General features: G+C 39.0%; 1 protein-coding gene across 10 annotated transcripts in view; it reads right to left on the bottom strand.

The window, feature by feature from the left end:
- Positions 1-4,374: 4,374 nt before the first annotated feature.
- The window catches only part of git2a (G protein-coupled receptor kinase interacting ArfGAP 2a), an 83,733-nt gene continuing 63,969 nt past the window's right edge, over positions 4,375-24,138 (bottom strand). For 6 of the 10 annotated variants that reach the window (XM_052032399.1, XM_052032398.1, XM_052032397.1 and 3 more), the window contains 5 exons: positions 23,503-23,585; positions 20,486-20,674; positions 17,917-18,048; positions 13,150-13,213; positions 4,383-8,721 (listed from right to left, as the gene is read on the bottom strand). In XM_052032399.1, the coding sequence (XP_051888359.1) occupies positions 8,512-8,721; positions 13,150-13,213; positions 17,917-18,048; positions 20,486-20,674; positions 23,503-23,585 (678 nt within the window). In that variant the 3' untranslated portion in view covers positions 4,383-8,511. Of the gene's footprint in view, positions 8,722-13,149; positions 13,214-17,916; positions 18,049-20,485; positions 20,675-23,502; positions 23,586-24,138 lie in introns of all 10 variants that reach the window. The other 4 variants (XM_052032407.1, XM_052032402.1, XM_052032405.1 and 1 more) reach the window with 2 other exon arrangements.

Below are 24,138 nucleotides of genomic sequence, written 5' to 3'. Positions count from 1 at the left end.
TTAAGAGACATTTAGACAGGCACTTAAATAGGCAAGGCATAGAAATATATGGACCTACTGCAAAGAAATGGGCTTATAAGATATCTTTGTTATATTAGTTACATACATCTTTAGTGAAATGCATCTATTAGTTACATACATCTTTAGTGAAATACATCTTTAGTGAAATGCATCTTTGCGTAGAGTGTTCTGGGGGCAGCCCTCAAGTGTCGCCACGCTTCCAGCGCCAACATAGCATGCCCACAACTTCCTAACCCGTATGGCTTTGGAATGTGGGAGGAAACCGGAGCACCCGGATGAAACCCACACAGACACAGGAAGAACGTACAAACTCCTTACAGACAGCAGCTGGAATTGGGGTCGCTGGTGCTGTAATAGCGTTACGCTAACTGTTACACTACCGTGCAGATGTTGGCATAGATGTGTGTTGAGGGGTCCATTTCTGTGCTATAACATTCTACAATTCTATGACAGCTGGCACGGATTTGTTACGATGAATTTGTTTGACTAACAAGTGAATAATGTGGAAGATGCAGTATACATGGATTTGTAGAAGACCTTCAACAAGGTGCTGCCCAGGAGGCTTGTTATAAGGTTGGAAGCTGTTGGAATGATGGGCAAAGTGGTGATTAGGATGTGAAGTTGGCTAAGGACAGGAAGTAGAGGATGATGGCAGATGGAGTTCCCCAAGTTCAGTTTTGGGTCTGTCATTCTTTTCAATTTACACAAGCAGCATTTCTACATTAGTGAATAGTGTTGGCAACTTTCTTGGATTGTCCAGGAATCCCCCACAATTAAAAAAAAACTCCCGGAGTACCTGAGTAGTAAACATATCTGTCAGTGTATAGCGACTGGGCACATCTGCAGAATGAAGTAGCCCAGAGGACAAATACCTGGGGATTAAACAGCCAAATTAACAAAATAGAGGGGGCTGTGCCTGCATGAATATAATCTTCCTGAACTGGGACGTAAAGCGGGGGAAGGGAAAATGCAGTATAACATAAATTCATAGCTGAGCAAATGGGATTGGTATGGAAGTGAGAGGGAAGGACAAGGGCAAGGTCTGAAATTGCAGTGTAATGACCTGATTAAATTGAAGAGCAGGTTGGCTCAGCCCAGGCTGCTCAGCTGCTGGTGGGAGGTCAGTCATTCATGTGGTTTCATCACATGTAATTGCAGCTGACATAATACATCGTGTGACACAATCTCCTGTAATAGTTGACAATCCTATTTCCAGTTTATACAAAACCTGAAAGCACAGCAGGGTGTGACGGGGTTCAGGACAGGGAAATAGTCATTAAGCAAGTGCAGTTTTATGAGAAGTATGAACTGGTGAGCTCTGGGATAATAGAAGCAACATAAAATAAATGACACAATTATGAGAAGTGTAGAAAGAATAAAACCTTGGTATCCTTACACAAAGATCATTGAAACGAGGCTGGGCAGGGTTTAAAATGTTTAAATAGCATGTCGGTTACTTGAGTTTATAAATAGAAACATAGAATACAATAGCAAAGAGACCATGCTCAAACTTAAGTGCTAGTTAGGCCTTAAAAAGGAATACACCCAGAGTGCATATTAAGTATGGTATTACTTAAGAGTACTAAATAAAAAGCACTTTAGGCTGTGGCAGTAATATACTGAACACAGCCATGCTCAAACACAAATGCCCAAAACATTGACCACCCTTTCCCTGGAACCACAGGAACTGTGCTTACCTTGACTGGATCGATCTATTTAGTCCATATTGATTCAAAACTCTGATGTAGTCATGTGAAACACATTACATATTGTCATAATATCCAGTTTTGTACAGATAGTTTAATATATAATTGTTTTTATTCAGGATTCACTGACAAGGTCAGCATTTGTTACCTCTCTTAAATCTTCTGCTAGTAACATCTTGACTTCCTGAACTCCTGCACTGTGTGTGAGATGAAGGTACTACTGATCTGCTGTTGCATATGTTCTAATACTTAGACCCACCAATGAAGATGGAAAGGCTACGTTTTTCCAATTGCAGATCATGAACTGCTTGGTGGAGAGCTTGCATGTGACAGGATTCTTTTGCACCTAGTGTCTTTATCCATCCAGGTTATTGATTGAGAAACATTGGTAAATTACTGCCTTGTATTTTGGAAATGGTACACAGCATATCACTGTATGTCAATGAAGAGTGTGAATTTTAATTCCTTTGAGCCTGTTTTAAATGGGCAAATCTTCATTCTGAAACCAGTTCTGGATATCCCCTTCCCAAGGGGAAACAGCCTCTCAGCATCCACCCAGTCAAGCCCTCTCAAAATTTTGTATTTCTAAAATTCAATGAGGATAGGCCCATCATGCTCAATTTTTCCTCATCATACAATTCCTTCATCCCAATAATCAACCTGGAGAATCTTCTTCAACTGCTTTAACTTCATCCAGTGCAAACATATCCCTCTAATGGAGACATAAACTGTAAATCATATTCTAGTTCCTTGCTACAACCATAATTCTACACTATGGTTGTAGCAAGTCTTCCTTATTTTTATATTCCATCCTCCTTGGCCTGCCAACTTTGTTTCATGAACCAAGACACTCCTGTCTCACTGTACATCAGCATTCTGTAGTCTCTCCCCATTTAAACAATATTCTGCTTTTAGATTCTCCTGGCTGCAATGGATAACCACATATTTCCCCACATTATATGCCATCTGCTAAGTTTTTGCCCACATCCTTGATCTTTTGGCAGACTTTTCTTGTTCTCCTCACAGCTTGTTTTCATACCTTTGTATTATCAGGAAATTTGTTACAATACTGAATTGCGTACTGTACCTGCATGTTAACTTTCAGACGTTTAAGTTCAAGGACAATCAGGTCCCTCTGAACACCAGCACCTTTCAATCTCTCATCATTTAAAAATACTTCTTCTCTAATATTTTTCCCACCAACGTGGATAATAGCACATTTTTCCACATTATATTCCATCTGCCACATCTTTGCCCATCCTCTCAACGAGTCCATTTCTCCCAGAAGCTTCTCTGCATTCCTCTCATTCTCCACACTACCACTTTGACTTGAACCATAAGGAAACTTACACTTGAACCCAACGCAAATCTGATACACAATACAAACAGCTGGGACCCGAGCAGCACTGCACAGGTCACAGCCTGCCGAATGGGAAAATGACCCATAATTGCCTTCTGTTTTCTGTCCATAAATCTATCTTCATTCCACTCCAAGATATTACCCCTGATCCTATGCACTCTTGTTTATCTGGCACTTTTTCCAAAGCCCTTCTTAAAATCAAAATAGAGCACAATGGTTGTCCCTTATCTATTCTCCTAGTTACAACCTCAAAAATAAAACCTGGGATTTACCACCTGCCCTGCTGAGTCTTTCATGATTTGCTTGATTAAGCTTTTCAGTTAACTACTAGTTTTTAAACCATGGCTTACTTCTTTATGCTCAGTGATTCTTCACTCTTTAAAAAAGTCATGGGAATTCCGGTGGTAAGTCAATCTCAGCAAGATAGCCAGTTTTTGACCTGCCCTTATAAGCCACTGTATTTTTGTGGCTGGTTCAGTTAAGTTTCCTATCAAAAGTCACCCCAAGGATGTTTCATTGTGGAGGATTTGGTGATGCTGATGCATGTCAAAGGGAGGTGGTTATCCTGACTTGAAAAAGATCATAACCTTTTATAGCAAGGAATGTTACTTGCTACTTATTAGTTCATGCTTGAATGTTTTCCAGGTCTGACTGCTGTTGACACACAAGTGCTTCATTGTCTGAGTTGCTGCAAAAAGAATTGAACATTGTTTGCTGATAAATGAACAATTCTGACAGAGGGAAAGTCAGTCGCAGCTGAAATAGTTAAAAGTTGCCACCCTGCAGAACTCCTGTAGTAATGTCCTGAAGATGAAATAAATAGTTATAACCATCTTCCTTTGTGCAGGGTACAACTCCTAGCAGTGAAGTATTTCCCACTGATGCCAACTGACTTCAGTTTTACTTGACCATCTAAGCCACACTCAATCAAATGCTGCTTTGATGGCAAGATGGTTACCTTTGCCTCACCCTGGAATTCAGCTCTTTTGTACATCTTTGGACTAGAGTTGGAATGAACTTTGGAGTCACGCTATCCCAGTGAAGCACAAAACAAGCATTGGTGCCACTTGTTAGCTGTTGATGGTAACTTTCAATACTTCAGTGATGATTAAGAATAGATTGAGAGGACAGTAAATAATTCAGTTTGATTTATCCTGCTTTTTGTGGGTTAGACATATCTGGACAATTTTCCACATTGTCAGATATAGAGTCACGTGCATTAACAAGATCTGAATGAACACCATAAACAAATGTACCAAGGAACAAATAGAGTACAGAAGAAAATAAATCTGTACATGTAATGTATTTAATAAATCAGACTAAACACATCATTACAAACTGTACATGCTTAGTTGGTTTCAATATAACCAGTAGCTGCTGAAAGAGACATACAAATATTACACAGGAAGAGCCACGTGACAAGTACAGTGCAAAGGTTACGTCAGGATTCATTCATTCTGGGGAGGGAAAAGCCCTCGGTAGACCCATCTTCAAAGGTGAAATTTCTTTGAACAGAAAAGAAAGTGGAGTGGTAAGCTCAAGGGATAGGGTCAAAAATGTCCTGAAGGTGAGGCTTAAGCCAACCCAGAAGGTTGAGTTATTTAAAACTTACTTCGTCCCCCCATTTCGCTACTCCTTGGTTTTAAACAAAGCCTCAAAATATTTTAACTAACTTGGACAAGATTATAAGGAAGCTCGTTAAGGAATATCCACATTTGCCTAAATGCATTAATAATGAACTTTTTATTCTAGAATTAAGGATAAGCTTGGCAAAATGGAAACTCAGATCCTATTTTCTATGATTAAGAAATATACCAGATCCACCATCCTATCCCAGACTTTCTTAGAGTTTCCAGTTTGCGCGAATTGATTCAGATATTGATAGATTATAGAGAGCTTGCTTGCATGATAACCATTAGCTTCTGTGAAGATGTAGTTAGGGATTGCCTTAGTAGAATTGAGGTTAGGGTCACAAGAACAAACTGGCAGGATATGAAGTTTGAATCATGCAGCAGGATGGGACATCAAGGAATTGGGGTTTTTTTAAATTATAAAAACAACCCTCAGTCCCACAGTTGGATTACGGAATTTTCATTCCTTAGCCAGTCGGAATATATTATGTCGCTGCTTTCAGGAACAAATACATATCCCGTCATGTACAAGTGACTTGTCAAATTCCACCCAAGAACTATGGGCAGTTGGCTTAGTGACTAGATTCATGTTGTAGGCTGGTAGTGCCACTTATAATGAATATTTAGTCACTAATTTATATTGCGATACTGTACCACAAAACCCACCCTTGCCTGAAATAAAATCATTTTCCATGCACAAAATAAAAGATCCTGAGTACAACCTGCATAAATTTGCTACTCTCTTCTCAAAGTCACTTGTGCTAAATCATCCACAGCACCTTACCAGTAAGGCTCCATCTCCCACTTTGAACCTAACCAAAGTTCACAAACGTACTGTGGCATCATCTTGCTAAGGAGACAAAGGATATGATCTTGATTAATCCCTCCTTCATTAACTGTTCCCACTACCTTATCTCGCTACGGTTTCTCCTTTACACAGGAGACTGATCAGGGTTAACTGTTTCCCTGAATACTGCTGCCAATGACTCAGTGAGCTGCTGGCAGGAAGTGCACTTATGGACTGGTCCTGCCAGTTCAAATCCATACTGTACTTTACACTGATTAGTCTAGGTGCAGATTCATTCATTAATACAAAGTTGACTGGGCAGACCAGTTATACCGTTTCAAAATAACTTGCATAAAAATCTGGTGACTTCTGCAGTACTCCATCTGTTAATTCACTTGCTGTCAAGGAGAATTTGAAGCCACAGAGAACTGGGAATCACCACTCCAAAAGGAAGTTGTGCTAATTTTTTTTTTGGTGGGTTCTAATCTACAAGTTAAAGTCCCCATGCCAGGACTGAAAATGATGCATCTGACTGACGATGCAAAGATTGACAAAAATCAAATCTTTTGGGAATTCAATACAGGCAACCCCCACCCCACCGTTTCACAGGGGTTGCATTCCTATGAGAACATCTTTAATGCCATTTTCTGTAACAAGAAGCCCCTTTTCTCATTGAATCCCATGTTATGATGTGCTCCCACGGTATTACTTCCCTCATATTAAGTAATTTTAATCAGTGATATCAAAGTGACCCACTGCCGTTATTTAACTGCCGAGGTCAACATTTGTCTCAGGGGATGGACAAGGCTCCAGCAAAAGAAATAAGTTGTCAAATTTTTACTCCATCAATACTCTGGGGCAATAAGATTTGGATACGAGTCAGCACATCGACTGGATTGGTAGTCGCAGCTGGGTCTCTCCTTTGCCACTCGCTCTCCAGTCCAAAGACATGTGAACGGATGTCTCAGAGTGCAGTGCCGCCATGCTCTGTCTGCAAGGCATTTGCTCCGACGTGCAAGGCTTGTGGATTAGGAAGTGGGGATATAGGGAAAGGGATGGGATTTGACGACTGGGGTTCGTCGAAGAATGGTGGTGTAGGAGTTTGGGAGGTGGGGTGGTGGTTACTTTAAGGAGCCAGCCATGACTGCCATGGCTCTACCAAATGCCTCACAGATGAAGAGTGCGGCAGTGAGACCTCTGTTCTCATGTCCTCAGACTGGAGAGTGGGGCCAAAAAGAGGGGTTGGCTCTGACTGTTGACATGGCGAAATCACATTTAAATCTTATTGCTCCACAGAGCTCAGCGATTAAAAATAAAAATTGACAAAATTTGTTGTTTCTTTCGCACTTTGTGTTTATCTTTTCCCCACACGAATTCTGTAAGAGTGGATTTTACTCTGTATCTCAAATTTTTAGGTAGTGATTTGTGAATTGCGAATTGCGTAAGGGTGAATTTCTGTAACCTGAACGGCCATAACGCAGGGGTTGCCTGTACAAATAAGTGCATAAGATTACAAGTTTGACTACAATATGCTGACCACATCACAAATTTAGTCAACTTTAAAAGCTGGCCAACTAAAACTAATTGAAGTAAATGGTTTTGAGAATTAACTGATCAAAAATGATGTACAGTTCTGTACAATAAATAACTTCTGCATATATAGCCTGAACACAGTTGTAAAATACCTTCCACAAGAAAACCTAATCAATCTTAAGGATTGGTTGTACAGGCAGTACATTGTATTGATTCTGTGTTGTCAACCATGTAGGTCACAAGCCGTGATACCATAAGGTACAATGTGCACAAAGCAATAATGAGTATGGCTTTTTGTTCAAAAACACTTTGACCAATCTAACTTTTGACAAATAATACAGATTCTGGTTTAAAGTTTGTGCATGTCGTTGGATAAGGAAGCATAGTTAATACCATTCACATTCAACAGAACTGACAAGCTACGTTGAAGGCATGGTAATGGATGTTTAAAACACTAAAATGGCTAAACACACCATTTGTTGTTGCAAGCTACCTAATGTCTATGATCAACTGAACATAGACAACTGCTTGTTGACAATAGAGATTGCAGAAACATGAAATTCTTTATAACTGAATGCAGTCCAAATGCTTGCTAAAATAGCAACTTTTGTAAGATTTCATAAATAACGATAGAGCACAGAAATAGACTATTTGGCCTGTTGTGCCCTGTGCTGAGCTATCCAATTAGCCCCACACCTCTGCTCTTTCCCCCATTTTAGATAATACTTCCAGCTGAAATTTGGCCACTGAATTAAAAAGGGAAAGTGCTTAGCAACACCCCATTGTCATTTGGTTTCAGCTAAAATATCTAATTCCATAATCTCAGTTTTACCACTACAGCCCTTCATGGTGCCAAACTGCTCTTAAACATCTTTCTTATACAATCTAAATACTTCCCTAAATCCAACTTCAGCATCACTCTTCCAACGTTTCCACATTTTTGTGCTACTTTCCACCACACCTATTCCCACTCTATTACCCTCTGGATTTTGTATCCTGACTGCCATTGAACAATAATTTAAATCTTATTTATAGAATGGTGAATGTTAAGTTTTTTTTAAAAAAACTACCCCAATGGAGCAACTTCAAACAATATTTCCCCTAGCAAGGCATAATATGGAAATACTGCAGAGCTCGAGAACAAAGAAATAGAGCTTTTAAGTTGTAATATAGTTGTCATTAATACACTTCAAACAATAAGATACACAAATCTAATTAGCAACTGTTATCTGCCTGATTTAGCTCCCTGAAGGCAATGTGACAACAAAAAAAAAGCACCAAAAAAAAGTCAGCCTAATGGCCACAAACATAAGCAGAGAAAAACTACTTTAATATCCAAAAATGTAAATTATATTAAAAAGCATGCAAACATAATACTGACAGAAAGCCCACACCAAATCTGGTGAATATTTAAAATAGTTTTCTCTTATGTAAAAAAAAATCTTGCAAATAAAAAAAAGGGGAAAATAGTAATCAGTTGTTTTCTTTTGTCATTATGGTAACAAGTTGCTTGGCAGCTTTGGCAATATCGTATGCACACTGGATCACTTGCTGTGTCACCAGTTGGATGTCAGTCATGGGACTGGGTTCTGCAGGTAGTGCTTTCTTGCATTCTGACTGAAGTCTGTACGCACTTGCAGTTAATAGACTCAGTGAGGCCCGAACCATGTCTGAGCGAGGTTTCTAAATGTTTAACAGAGAAACATTCTTCATTAGTTTTCCTCCACACAAGTGAACTGCTCATGTAAATAGCATTCACATTTTTTTTTTTAAATGTCCAATTAATGCAATAAAACAATTCTGAAATCAAATCCAATTTAGGAATTTTGTTTTTATTTAGTCCATCTGCTTTCTGGCAAGTACCGAAACTAATTACCATGCATAAGAATTTCTACACAAAACTAATAGGACCTTGCATGGATTGGGACTGTATTATCTTTCAAACTCAAAGTTAATGATATATAAGCTTTTAAAGTAAAGAGGCAGGCAAGGAATGAAAGAATAATAGAGATCCACGATGGAGTGGAAGGCAATTGTGACAGTGCAATTCCAAAGGTGGTGGGAAATGGGACAATGAAGTATAAAAACAAGGACAGACAAGGTGAACATAAAACAAACAGAATCATTGCCTGTAACTGTTTTCTCAAAAATAGTAACAGTAGCTTTAAATAGAATTTGTTGAACTCAAAATTGTATCTGGAAGGATGTAATAAAAGATGAGAAGGCAGAGGACAGGTTGGCATCATGGGTTGACATGGTGGTGAAGACTGCATTTGGCACGCTGGCCTTCATCAGTCAGGGCACTGAGTACAAGAGTTGGGACATTATATTGCAATTGTACAAGACATTGGGGAGGCCACACTTGAAATATTGTATATACAGTGGCATGCAAAAGTTTGGGCACCTCTGGTCAAAATTTCTGTTACTGTGAATAGCTAAGCGAGTAAAAGATGACCTGATTTCCAAAAGGCATAAAGTCAAAGATGACACATTTCTTTAATATTTTAAGCAAGATTACTTTTTTATTTCCATCTTTTACAGTTTCAAAATAACAAAAAAGGAAAAGGGCCCGAAGCAAAAGTTTGGGCACCCTGCATGGTCAGTACTTAGTAACACCCCCTTTGGCAAGTATCACAGCTTGTAAATGCTTACTGTAGCCAGCTAAGAGTCTTTCAATTCTTGTTTGAGGGATTTTCGCCCATTCTTCCTTGCAAAAGACTTCTCATTCTGTGAGATACTTGCGCCGTCTTGCATGCACTGCTCTTTTGAGGTCTATCCACAGATTTTCAGTGATGTTTAGGTCAGGGGACTGAGAGGGCCATGGCAAAACCTTCAGCTTGTGCCTCGAGGTAGTCCATTGTGGATTTTGAGGTATGTTTAGGATCGTTATCCTGTTGTAGAAGCCATCCTCTTTTCATCTTTTTTTTAAAAGACACAGACGGTGTGATGTTTGCTTCCAGAATCTGCTGGTATTTAATTGAATTCATTCTTCCCTCCACCAGTGAAATGTTCCCCGTGCCACTGGCTGCAACACAAGCCCAAAGCATGGTCGATCCACCCCCGTGCTTAACAGTTGGAGAGGTGTTCTTTTCATGAAATTCAGCACCCTTCTTTCTCCAAACATACCTTTGCTCATTGCAGCCAAGAAGTTCTATTTTAACTTCATGAGTCCACAGGACTTGTTTCCAAAATGCATCAGGCTTGTTTAGATGTTCCTTTGCAAACTTCTGACACAGAATTTTGTGGTGAGGATGCAGGAAAGCTTGGAGAAAAAAGGGTGCAGCATTTCATGAAAAGAACACCTCCCCAACTGTTAAGCACGGGGGTGGATCGACCATGCTTTGGGCTTGTGTTGCAGCCAGTGGCACGGGGAACATTTCACTGGTAGAGAGAAGAATGAATTCAATTAAATACCAGCAGATTCTGGAAGCAAACATCACACCGTCTGTGTTTTTTAAAAAATGAAGAAGATGGCTTCTACAACAGGATAACGATCCCAAACACACCTCAAAATCCACAATGGACTACCTCAAGAGGCAGAAGCTGAAGGTTTTGCCATGGCCCTCACCGTCCCCCGACCTAAACATCATCGAAAATCTGTGGATAGACCTCAAAAGAGCAGTGCATGCAAGACAGCCCAAGAATCTCACAGAACTAGAAGCCTTTGGGTGAAAATCCCTCAAACAAGAATTGAAAGACTCTTAGCTGGCTACAGAAAGCATTTACAAGTTGTGATACTTGTCAAAGGGGATGTTACTAAGCACTGACCATTCAGGGTGCCCAAACTTGCAATTTGGATCCTTTTCCTTTTTTGTTATTTTGAAACTGTAAGAGATGGAAATAAAAAAGTAATCTTGCTTAAAATATTAAAGAAAAGCATCATCTTTAACTTTATGCCTTTTGGAAATCAGGTCATCTTTTACTCGCTTAGCTATTCACAGTAACAGAAATTTTAACCAGGGGTGCCCAAACATTTGCATACCACTGTAGTTTTGGTCACCCTGTAATAGGAAGGATGTCGTAAAGCTGGAAAGAGTGAAAAGAAGATTTATGAGAATGTTGCCTGGATTCAGGGGCCCAAGTTATAGGGAAAAGTTCAGCAGAATAAAAAACTTTATTCCTTAGAGCATAGGAGACTGAGGGTTGACCTTATAGAGGTCTATAAAATCTTGAAGGGCATAGACAGGGTAAATGCACACAAAGTCTTTTCTCTCCAGGGAAAGGGAACCAAAAACTAGAAGGCATAGGCTTAAGGTGAGAGGGGAAAGGTTTAAAAGGGACCCAAGGACAACTTTTTCCCCCACAGAGGATGGTGTGTATACGGAACAAGCTGTCAGAGAAAGTAGTTGAGGCAGGTACAAAAGCGGCATTTAAAAGACATTTGGATAAGGAAATGGATAGGAAAGGTTTAGTGGGATATGAGCCAAACATGGGCAAATGGAGCTAGCTTAGGTGGGCACCATGGATGAGTTGGGCTGAAAGAGCTGTTTCCATGCTGTATTACTCTATGACTCTATTCTATAACAGAGTGGGAGTGAGACAAGGATTGAAAGAGAGGCAACTAGAAGCACAGGGTCACCCAATGAACAAATCTTCATTTTTTGTGAAGATTTGTTCATTGGGTGACCCTGCATTTGGTCTTCTTAAAGAGAAGATAGCATCAAGAGCAGTTATGGAGTAAGAGACATAAGCCTCTAGGTCCACTGAGTCTGCACTGTCCAGTAAGATTAACTACCCCTTGTGTGTAGATGATAGTAGAATCTTGGGATGTTGATGGGAATGTGGAGAGAATTTAAAGCAAAAACTGAGAATGTAAAATTAGTTTAAGTAGGTGCTACCTGAACTAATTTTACACTCTCAGTTTTTGCTTTAAATTCTCTCCACATTCCCATCAACACCACAAGATTCTACCATCACCTATATGCAAGGGCCAGTTAACCTTGCAATCTGCATGTCTTTGGGATGTGGGAGGAAACCAGAGCACTTGGAGGAAACCCATGTGGTCACAGGGAGAATGTACAAGCTCCAAACAGACAGCACCAGACAGAGGTCTGAATCAAACATCCTCTTATTTAATTTAGAAACAGAAAATACTGGAAATACTCAACAGGTCAGACTGAGAAACATGGTTAAAGTTTCAAGTCAATGACCGTTCATCAGAGCTGGTAAAGTGAGAAAACAAATTGGTCTTAAGTTGCGGAGGAGGGTTAAGGATGAAGAGAGCATGTCAGTGAAACAGTGGAGAATATGAAACTAAAGAAGATGTTGAGAATGCCCTGCAGATCAGGCATCATCTAGGGAGAGTGAAAAATTGGGATAAAAAGTTATGGCTGGATGAATGTGCATCAGAACTGGTCAATTCTGACACAAACAGGAAAGGCTGGTTATCTGAAACTGTTGAATTCAGTATTGAGTACATAGGGCTACAACGTGCCCAAACAGATGAGATGCTGTTGCTTAAGCTTATGCTGGGCTTCATTGGAAAAGCACTGGAGACCAACAGCAATGGTGCATTTAGCTACAAGTCCTTCCCTGTCTCTCTACCTCTCTTTTAAGATGCTCCTTGAAATTTGATCAAACTTTTGTAAATACGAGGATAATTGCATCTGACCTTGCATGTTCTCTCCATGATTGCTAATTAGAGCTCAATAATACTCATTAAAGATGCCTTGGGATGATTTTGATAGGTTAAAGGAAGCTGTAGAAATGGAAGCCTTTCTAAGCTTTGTAGTTTCTCAGGAAGGATACTGTGTGAACTGAGTCAACGAATTGCAGGATTTACCCAGAACCAAATTGGAAAAGGCGTTAAGTCCTCCAGATCTGATTAGTTGATAGATTGACAGGTCATTATATAACAAATACTGTGCATATTTCCCAGCCTGGTTGGTTTGGTATCATATCAAAAATGTTGGCATGATAATGTGGACTTGGTTCAGCAAATCCATTACTGAGTGTGGCATTGTGAGGCTGGCATTTCTGCAGAAGGGAACATCACTAGTTTGACATTACACAACTGAGGAAAAGCAAAGACACTTATAATTTTAGCATTTTAAATAAGCTTGACATTTTTGAAAAACAAGAAATTTTAAAAAGGAGTTAAAAATGACTCACCTTTGGGAAAAGAGCTGCCATCTCAGCTACAGCAACATGTATCCTTTCTGAGCAGGGCATAAAGCTAATGGGTGCAGCAGTACAACAGAAGGAATGGGGAAAAGGGGAAAAAAGAAACCATTAATCATTTAGTTCAAACACTAGTACAAGATTTGAGCTAAAATCAACATTCAAGCAAGTCTACACTAAAATAGCTGTTAGAAAAATTAATCCAGGAACTAAAGTGGGCATGCAATATCAATGATACTTCATGGCAAGGATGTTCAATCTAATCTTTGGGAGGTGACAGTCAAGTCCACAAAGCCCAAGTAACTGAGCTCAACTTGTGTTTATATTTCTTACTAACTAACCTAGACGGAGTGAATTACACATGTGAAAGCTTTAGAAAAGGCTGTTCTTCATATTATTGCCTCTTTGGTGGATAAATCCCAAAACAATTTTGAAGCTTAAATTAAGGGAATGATTTAAACATGGAGCTTGGCTCCATGATGTATCTACCTGAATTATCCATTAGGACCAAATGTGCGATCATTCCAGTTCAGTGCTTTACACTGAGCCAGACTGTACTGGCCATCACCAGCAGCTCTGAATAGAATTGTCATTGTTTAGCAATTTGAACAACAGGAAGCCCATGATTTTTGTGCCTGCTCTACTAGACAAATTTCTAGATTTATTGAGAAATTTGGAGCACTAAATCTGTCAGTTCACTACACTGCTGGATTCCATTCAATCATGTTCAAAGCCTAGACTTGCTGAGATTCCCCAGCAAGTTTCAATGATTGAAGGGTTGCAGAGTAGAAAGCAAAAAAGGTAAGTTGCATGTGTAAAAAGATATTTGACTTATAAAGTTTTAATTATAAGCATTTTTAGTTATCGTTTAAAATGTCTCTTTAATAGCTGGCAAAGTCTTTGATGTCAGAGTTTTCAGGGCATTTCAAGAGCACAATCCTTACTCGAGCCTTTTTTTCCTCTGCCTGCAGACCACACAGCAGGGGCCCAGGATGCTTCCAGCCAGTAAGATCGACATCTTCAAAGTACTGCAGGCAGTGATTCCAGGTGGTTTGACCAGATCCTCAAGAACTAGCCCACCATATCAGTTGAAACTGTGACAATGACTTCAGTGTAAGATCTGCTTCCTATGTAGAATGCAAAAACTTAAGAAACAGGCCATTTGGCCCATTGTTTGTGCTACCATTCAATGTGAACTTCTACCTTCTCAATACTCTCCTGCATTAATCCTATATCCTTTGATTTCCCTATTAAAAAAGAAAATCACTCTCTTGAATATACTCAGCAACCAAGCATCCACAGTACTCTTGGGTAGATTATACCCAATAACCTCATCCAAATCACTGATAGATTTTGAATAACCAGGACCCCACTCTGAACCTGCTATTCACAGCCTCTCAACCAGAAGTTTATTCCCACTCATTTTCTGCCCATTAACCAATCCTCAATCCACGTCAGTAAATTGTCCCCAATCCCACATGCTCTAAATTTCTTTAATAACCTCTTAGCACCTCAAAGCCAAAACACACCACATCCACTGGTTCCCTCTCATCTGCTAGCTAGAAGTCAAAATTTGTCAAATATGACTTTTCTTTCAGAAAATCTGTCCAATCTTATTAATTTCTTAGTGCCTCGTTACTTCTTCTTTAATAACTTATGCTTCCATTTTCCCTATTACTGATGTCAGGAGGATGAATATTCACATTGTTTTAAAACTTCCTTTGCTTCCAAAGCCAGCATTGAATTCAAAGATCTAAATGGCTGAATAATCCAACATGCATCACTTCATACTAAGGGTCAATGTGGCCTTTACATTAGAAATACTAGGCTCAACAAGTTAATTGATTTCGTCAAAGTCCATGGCTATGGCATTACACCTGGTCAGAATCCTTCTTAGTGGAAGTCCTAGATCACTATCCTTTGACTTGTTGAATATTTTATTTATGGACACTCAATCAGGATAGGATCACTATGAATGCAAAAGGTCTTTACTAGCCAACACTTATGTCCTAGATTCACATTAAAAATAGAAAGTTGATCAAGCCATTAGTGCCTCAGAACCATCTTAAAAATACTTCAGCTCATCTATTCCTTTATAGCAGAGACCTTTTTAAGGATTTCCTTAATGGTCAACAGACACTGACTAGGAATACCTAGCCATTCTCAGAATCTAAACATTTTTTAAAGTTTTTAACTTGTGGTAAGAACTGAAGATCTGGTAGCTAGGAATGGGAAATATATTTCAATATACATCACAATTTTCCTTGCATACTATTTTCTGTCAACTTCTCTCATCTCTCTCTCACAAATGCCGAGGTACATTTGGCAGATTACTAGTAACCCATGCTACCTCAGCCAATTAACCACTTAAATTCAGGATAAACATCTTTCAGTTTGGTGTCAATTTAGGTTTGGCATTGCAGTTAATGTTCTAGGAACATAGTAAAACAAAAATTCTGGACTAAAATGGTTGAGTAGTTCAGCATTATTTAATATTTGCATTGGATTATGATCTTATAAAAATAAACTTTTCACCACTTCTAAGTTTAGCCATTCATGTGTCCCAGGACAAATAGATGGACAGGGAACCTTTATTGACTGCTATAAACTGGCTGCTAAACCAAAGGACAATATCAGGTGATTTCCAGTAGACCTTCCCCTTCCTCCTTGGGGAGCAGCTCTTGGCCAATTTTTCTTGGAAAGCCTGACCAAGGCAATAGGATCAAATCACGGAGGGACCAGGGAGTAAACCTTCGCTTCTTCCTGGGAGGATTATTGAAAACAATACATTCGACCAGGAATTTGCAATGTTTGAAATAGGTTTCCTTTTTATGAAGTGATAGTAACCATTTTATTGATTGGTTTAAGCAACGTTAATACACTCTATAGTCAAACTGAAAAATCATTCCTTTCACCACATTGTAGCTTCTTCAAAAAAAGGGCAAGTGACAAATCTACATTTATAACAACAGATTCAGGGTAATGTTAAATCAGCAGTAAAAGGAAAATAGATGAGAAGCCCAAATTTTAACTTCACAATGCAAGTGGCTTGGTTTAGAGATAAAGATTGATGAAATGGTTATAGCTTATTTTAAAATAGGGGGATCTCAGATGTCAAAAATGTGCAGGTATTGATGCTGATTCGCTGAACTATTTTTTGATTATTTTCTTAAAAAAAATCATTTCTGAAACTTTTTCCCAGATCACTCAAATTCTGTCTTTAACCTCAATTCATGCAATAGGAAGATCAGAGCAGACATCAGTGAAGGCTTCCACACAATCACATCACTCCGCAAGAGAAATTTGACTCACTATAAACCACGATGGGGTTGATCAATTCCCTCTTGTTCCACTCAGGTACTAGATTCTATTTGGAATCTCTCAAGAGGCAAAACTGATTACATGCAGTGGTAGCAGGTTACAGTATCCCTTGGCTTTGGATTCCAACACATGCAAACTCTGCATTACAAGGTCAATCCAAAAGAATCCAAAGACTGCTCAGGGATGCCAGCATGGGAAAATGCAAGGGGAAACATTTATGATCGGAAAGAGTGACAAATTTTAAATACACATTTTAAATACATCTTACTTAAGTATGCTGAAATGTATACAACCTTACAAAATGTTATCCCTTTTCTGCTTTAATGCAGTGCCACTCTGATGTTTCAGCAGCCCTGCAATATCTCAAGTGTGTACATTAACTGTTAGAAAGTCATTTGATTGATCTGATATCCACATGCAAAGCTTCCCATCAAGTCTTCAAACTCTGATATTTCCTTCTCCGCCACTCATCCTGGTTCCCTAAGTTAGGTAACGAGAGCTGCCTTGAACCAATTCTATTGTTCCCATGGCTGAGATGAGTAACGTGATGCAGACAGGGAATCTAACCTGTGATTTTTCTTTTCCATATGGTTCATTACTACAGCACGCAGTGCTTTTGCTCACTAGGGTATTGGGAAAAGTATGCACTTATAGAACAGGTGAAATTAGCACAGGCCTGGTTTGTAAGAATTGACAAGATTTTTGTATGAATTTGAGGCTGCTGCAACAAAAATAACTTCTTCCCTACTCTTCAGAAGAGAGCAAAGTTGCAGAGGCACTGTAGCTTACAATAGTGGGCATTTTTAACTTTTACAGTGGGTGCAAGTAGTCACGGATATCAGAACTGACCCCTAATTGTGTCCTTGCCCAACATCCACACATGGACACCTTCTGTAGAAGGCCACTAGATACAATTAAGGGTAATCCCATGGCTGAAAAACACGATGATGCTGGAGGAACTCAGAAGGCCAGGCAGCATCTGTGGATAAAGCTTTTCTCCACAGATGCTGCCTGGCCTGTTGAGTTCCTCCAGCATCATCGTATTTTTCATCTAGATTTCAGCATCTGCAGTCTAATCCCATGGCCGATTCTGCTGTTTCCTAGCCTACAGCATGGACATCCAGTTTGCTTAGATGAACACTAGCTACTGCACTTAGAGTTGAACCAGTGGAAAGCCAAAGGCAAAAGGGATACACTTGCAGGTATATAATGCACGTCAGTCACAATTTTTAATGTACAGCAATTCAGATTATGCAAGTAGAATTTAGATACATTATTTTGCAACTTAGCAATTGGCTCTATATATGCAACTTTTTTTTGTACTAAATGAATTTCCTTTTCACAAAGCTTGATACTTTAACAAACCACAGTGACAACCATGCAGGGAAGAAGAGAAAAGATGGAGTGCCTGGGAGGCAGAGACAGAGGTCAGAGTACCAGGTGGCAGGGTCAGGCTGCTGCTGCAGGGTCAGAGGCTGAAGGGAAGATTTGTCGGCCCGCAGAACCAACGTACTGAAACAGCCGAGGCTGTGCCTGAACTTGCGCAGGCTCTCGCGTTCAATCTGCCTGCTGGAATGTAGGGAGGACAAGGATCGGAAGCAGAAGGAGAGAAAAAGAAAGAAGAGATTGCACAAATGAATTCAGATTGCAAAGAGAAATAAAATCAAAATGAAAGACTCCAAATAAAAACAATGTGGGCTACAACAAATAGCTGACTAAAGTAACAATTCCAATATATCCATAGTCATGCATCACATAATTGATTTGTCCGTTTAAAGAATTGAGCAACTTTAATACCCAATGACTGAGGAGGAGTAGACTTCTTACAGAAGTTATGAAGACATTGTGATGATCCAAAACACACCACTGAGTGCATGTAACCAAACCTTCTGAAACATTCCAGTTAGATTGCATGGGAAGAAATAAATTACAGCCAGAAAGAACAGGACTATTACATTTGAAGGATTAGAATGCCAGCCTGTGAGGGTACTCTTTATGTTTTAAAATACTGGAGTAACATGCATGGTTGGAACTAATAATTCATGCCAGTGGCAATACTAATCAAATTCTCTCAGGCTACTGAGAGAATCAACTCTAACAAGCCAGCATCTTTGATATTATTATCAATATTCTTTGATTTACTGTATTAAGTTAGATCAGGAAAACTCCCAGTTTGAATGCTCATTTGTTTTACATTAATCTTTGCCAGGGCATTATTGAGAAAACCACAAGTTAGTTGCTGGATTCATAGCTTGAAAGAGCGAGAAAAAGGCAGCAAACTATAGGGTTTGTCCACTGGACCAGCAAGATTGTTGGATGGCCAGATAAACAGGGTCCAAGGAGGTCCCAGGTTAAAACCTTAAGAATAAGAAATTTCTCTTCCTGTTAGGTAACCAGTGATCAGACTTGGCAATATTGGCCAAATGTCCCAACAATTCCCACTTTCAAGACTGATAATGTCAACTATAATGATACAGCTCATTCGTGGCTGTATAAGGACACCACAGTTATCCCTTTCAGAAAGTGGCAAAGAATAGTAACCAGGCATCCAAGCAATCTACTGGAATTACACACATGGATGCCAGTACAAGGCTCAGCACTGATGCTCCTCCATAATCAAATTAGGATCTAGGCACAAAAGTGAAGATTTTATTTTTTAAAAATTGAATGGTGAAAGGTCAAGAGCATCTATAAAGATTGAAAAGAAAATGAATTCACATGGTGATTATTTAGGATAAAACGTTGGCCGATTGTCAGTGTTGGTAGAAGCTTCAGTGAAAGTGGAGGAAAAAGTGGAAGAGATCAAAAAATTGCCAGCATAGGCTGAATTGGATGAGGAAAAGGAGGAATGATGTTTACAATATCTTTTCAATAACACTACAAAAATAACAATGTTCCCTTCTCCATAGACAAATGTGAAATCACAAATCACCCTCTTTGGAATTACTGAGCTGACACTTTGCAGTACGCATACTATCAAAAATGTTCATTATTTACAATTATACCCAAGAAATGTAGGAAACAGTTAAGGCTATGAGGTTAACCCCAGAGGATAAATGAATGATAATTTGTACCATTGTATAAACACAGTGGTTTGATTATAGTCTTGTGATATTTATAGCTAGATTCAGTTACAGTAAGAACAAAACTACATGTATTGGTGTAAAAACCTATCTGGTTCACTAATATCCAAATCAGAATCAAATTTCATGTCATACAAGTCAGTGATAATAAATCTGAATCTGATTCTGTAATATCCTTCAGAGAAGAAAATCTACCGTCTTTACCAGATCTGGCCTAAATGCGACTCCTCATCAATGTAGTTGACTCCTATTTGTTTCCTCAGTTCAGAGACAATTAAAAGTATGCAATAAATGTCAGCATTGGTGGTGACATTCAGTGAAAAGAAAAATCACTTCAGAAAATAAAAGCAAGAAAATTGGTAGTACAATGGGAACAAGACACCTTTTATCCAAGACTGGCGTTCAAATCAATCCCAGACTGAAGACTGATGGAGGTTTCCTCTTGATGTTATATCCTCCCAAATTCATGTCCTTTTTTTGCAGCTCTATTAGAATTCCTCCAACCAATTCTCTGCCCTGCTGTAGCACCAAAATGGATCCTAAGTCACAGAAGATCCTTTGATGACTGTGATACAGTTTCCTCTCAGCAACCCTTGACATAGGGAGCCATGGAGATGTGTTCTCCAACAACTTTGCTACCCAGCTCAACTGAAGTGCCTTTGCTGGGTTCTACTGCTGCCTATGTAACTGAAGTTAAGAGTATCTATCAAGGCTCTTCTGTTCTTACAATATTATGCAAATACACCACTACCATCCATCCTCCACATCCAGGATTTATTCTTCCTCTCCTTTGATGTCAAGATGAACTGCAGGCGGCTTCCACATGTGCACTGACAACATTCAGCTCCATGTGTCTATCACCTTTTAAATCCCAAGGCAATTGGTTATAATATTACATCAGTAAAAAAAGAAAAATGTTCCACCTGTCATGCTTGTTTTCCTGTGCAGCTCGCAACAGCTCCTGAATATTTTTTGTGATTTGTTCTGTTTTTCGGATGACGTCCTCTGTGCTGGGGAGCGTGGAATCTGAATCTGCACCTGGATTGTCCACTTCCAGAATAGGGTTTTCCCCGTGCCGCCCTATGCTCTTTGGCTTACCCTTTCGGCAGGAGCTTGTATTAGGCAAAAAGAAATAAAACAGATCAACATTTTACATGAGAATTATACCCTAGTTCTTGATTTGCCAAAAGCTAGAATGAAGGAATTAGCAAAACCAACAATGTTATTGCTTATAGCTAGGAAATTTGAATACAAGGTTATGATTCAGTTGTATAGAGTGGTGGTGAGACCACACCTAGAGTGCAGTATTGGTCTCCTTAATGCAAATCAGAGTGTGCACATGCTGAAAATCTGAAATAGAAAATACTGGAATCACTCAGGTCAGGTAGCATCTGTGGAAAGAAAATGAGTTAACATTTCAGATCAAATACCTTTATTAGAACTGAGAGAGCAAACAAGTTAATTTTAAGTTGCAGAGAGTGTGGGGGGGGATGGATAGGACAGAGGAAATCTTTCCAATAGAATGAGGCAAGGTGTAGAAGTCACCCGGTTAATAGGTTAATGGAGACTGTTAGAGAGAGAAAAAAAATGAACAAAAGCTATGAAATGAGAGCAGTTAGAGGGTGAGAATATCAAAAAAAGGAACATAAAAGTGGCAAAATGCAGAGCTGTCGGACATGCCCAGAAGGTCAGGTTGTGCTAATGCAAAATAGAACTGAGCCGCTATCACAGATGGATGACCTACTGAAGAAATAGCCAGTTCTGATACAAACAGAGAAAGCAGGTTAACTGAAGTTGTAAGATTTCAGTCTAGAAGGCTGAAACTTGCTCAGACAGAAGAATTGGATTTAATATCAATGACGTGTCATGAAATTTGTTGTTTTGCAGCAACAGTACAGTGCAAGACATTATGACATAAAAATTACTAAGTTACAAAAACAAATAAATAGTGCAAAAGAAGAATAATGAATAATAGTGTTCATGGACCGCAAGATAAGGCGGCTTCCTCAAACTTCAGTTGGACTTCATTATAACAGTGAAGGAGGCCACAGACCGATAGGTCAGAATGGGATAGAGAAATAAAATTGACAGGAGGGAGATTTGATTCATCTCTGCAGATTGAGTGCAAATGCCGTACAATATAGTCACCAAACTGTATTAGGTTTCTCCGATGCAAAGGAGACGTCATGTGAACACTGAATTCAGTACATGAAATTGGAAGTGCAAGTGCATTGGAAGGACTGAGAGTCTTTGGATAGTGCAAATGGAAGAGGTAAATGGACAGGTTGCATGGGAAAGTGCTGCAAAAGTGGTGAATGGGATCCAAAAAGCATATCATGGAGTCACAAAAAAAGTAACAGTCACATTGAAATGCTGAAAGGGGAAGGGGAGATGTGTCTGGTGGTGGACCCTTGTCAAAATGTGCAGAAATTGCATAGGATTAACAGCTGAATGTATAGGAATGGAGGACCACAGGAATGTTATCCTCCCTTGGTCCAGAAATAGATAAGATACAATCAAGGGCTTTATCAACTATGTAAAGGAGAAGCCACAATTCAGGAAGGAAGACATCTCAGAGGCACCCGTGCGGAAAATCTCATCACTGAAGCAAATACCCTAAAAAAGAAAAAGAAAGAACTGAGGGGCAGGGTGAGAGGACGGTTTGTTGAGATAGTTTGTAATGGATATTTGTGGTTGGCCTTAACTCTGAGATGGAGACAGAGGGAGATCCAGGAAGGGAAGGGATCACATGAAAGTGAGAGTTGGATGGAAATTGGCAGTAAAAGGAATGAATTTTTCAAGTTCTGAGTGGGGGAAGCAATACCAAAGCTGTCACTGATGTACTGGAAGAGTTATGGGTGGAGTCCCAAGTTAGACTAAAACAAAAACTGCTCCAGGTAACCCATAAAGACAGGTGTAACTTGGGCCTATTCAAATTCCCTTAGCTATATGTTTGGTACAGAGAAAAATTGAATAGAATTGAAGAAATTGTTTAGTGTGCTATAAACAATTTTGAGATACACTGATATCTAGAATGGGTGATTTGTCTTATGGTGGAAGGTTGGACAGGCTAGGCTCCAGTTATAAGAGTGCGAGACAACTTGACTGAAACATGCAAGATCCTGAGTGGTCTTCACAGAGTGGACAGGATGTTTCCACTTGAGATAATCCAGAATTAGGGATTATTATTTAAAAATAAGCAGTTGCTCATTTAAGAAGAGAAATATTCTCTCTTAAAGGGTTGAAAAATCTTTGGAACTGATCGGTGGAAGCAGTGACCTTGAATATTATAATGCCGCAAATAGATTCTTCATGTACAAGAGGGTGAAAAAAATTACTGGGGATAAATGTGAATGCAGAGTTGAGGTTACAATCAGATCATCCACAATCTTATTGAATGGTAGGGCATGTGTGAGGAGCCAAGTACCATACTACTGCTCCTAATTTGTATGTTCATTAAAAAGGGACCCATATTATTTCCCATTATTGACAATTAGTAGCTAATTCCAGTGCAAGTTATCTGAACTTCACCACAAATTTAAAATTGGAGAACTTGTGGATATGCATTCTGAGCATACCTTATTAAAAAAAAACATCAACTTTTTTTTTATAAAGAAAGGAAGGAAATGAATGATGCGGTGTGATTCACCACTAGTCTAACCAAAGGAAGTTCATATTGCTCTAACCACAGTAAATTCATATCGTACTTTCATTCCTATAATAACTTTCCAAGTTGCATGGTTCAAACTCAACCAGCAAGAAATTGGGTTTTAGATCTATTAATGCAGCTACTAAGTTATTACAAATGTTACTTGGGGAGAATTTAAAAGCAGTAAAGATAAGCTTGGAAATTACTTCTAAACCATTTGGAATTTGATTAATTTTCATGGATAATCATGTGAATCTTCTTTTTGTCTTATTGTGGTAACTTAATCCATACCCTGTCTCATCCAGTTCCAAGTCATTTGCTGCATTATCGTAGTCACTATCTGGCATGCTGTTTTGTTTCTCGAGTTTTGATGCCTAAAAGAAATTAAAACAAATACCAAGATGCAAACAATACAGTATGCTCACATGGTTGACAATACAATCCTGACTCAAATAGAAACCAAAAGAAACTGCATGCGAACTAGAGTCAGAAATAGGAAAAAAATCTGGTAAGAATTAAATTATGAAACATTTAAACTAAAGCATTAATGCTTAAAATGCAGAACCTTATCAATCTTTCAAACGTAATGTTTAAATTGAGGCAAAATTTGCATCGTTTCAGGTAAATTTTAAAGTGCCAGATCAGAAAGGTAAGGGAGGGGAAAAGAAAAAAAAAGATGTGATAAGGGAGTCTGCGTTTCCATTGCACTTCATTGACTAGCCAGTGCAGCACAACATCAAAGAAATATTTCATTAGTAGTATATTTAACTCAAAAGTTTGGATAAAGATCACAAAGAACAAATTATCCCAGTGCAAGCAGGTTCTTGTGAACTTCTTGTGAGCTCAAATATATAGCTTTCCACCCAGTTTTAAAAAGTCTTAGCTTGGAGATTGTTCTCGAGGATGGGATCATTTTTATGAACAATG

This window comes from Pristis pectinata, chromosome 17, assembly GCF_009764475.1.
Source record: "Pristis pectinata isolate sPriPec2 chromosome 17, sPriPec2.1.pri, whole genome shotgun sequence".
Classification (NCBI taxonomy): domain Eukaryota; kingdom Metazoa; phylum Chordata; class Chondrichthyes; order Rhinopristiformes; family Pristidae; genus Pristis; species Pristis pectinata.
Note: the sequence above shows the minus strand (reverse complement) of the source record. Positions and strands in the feature narration are given on the sequence as shown.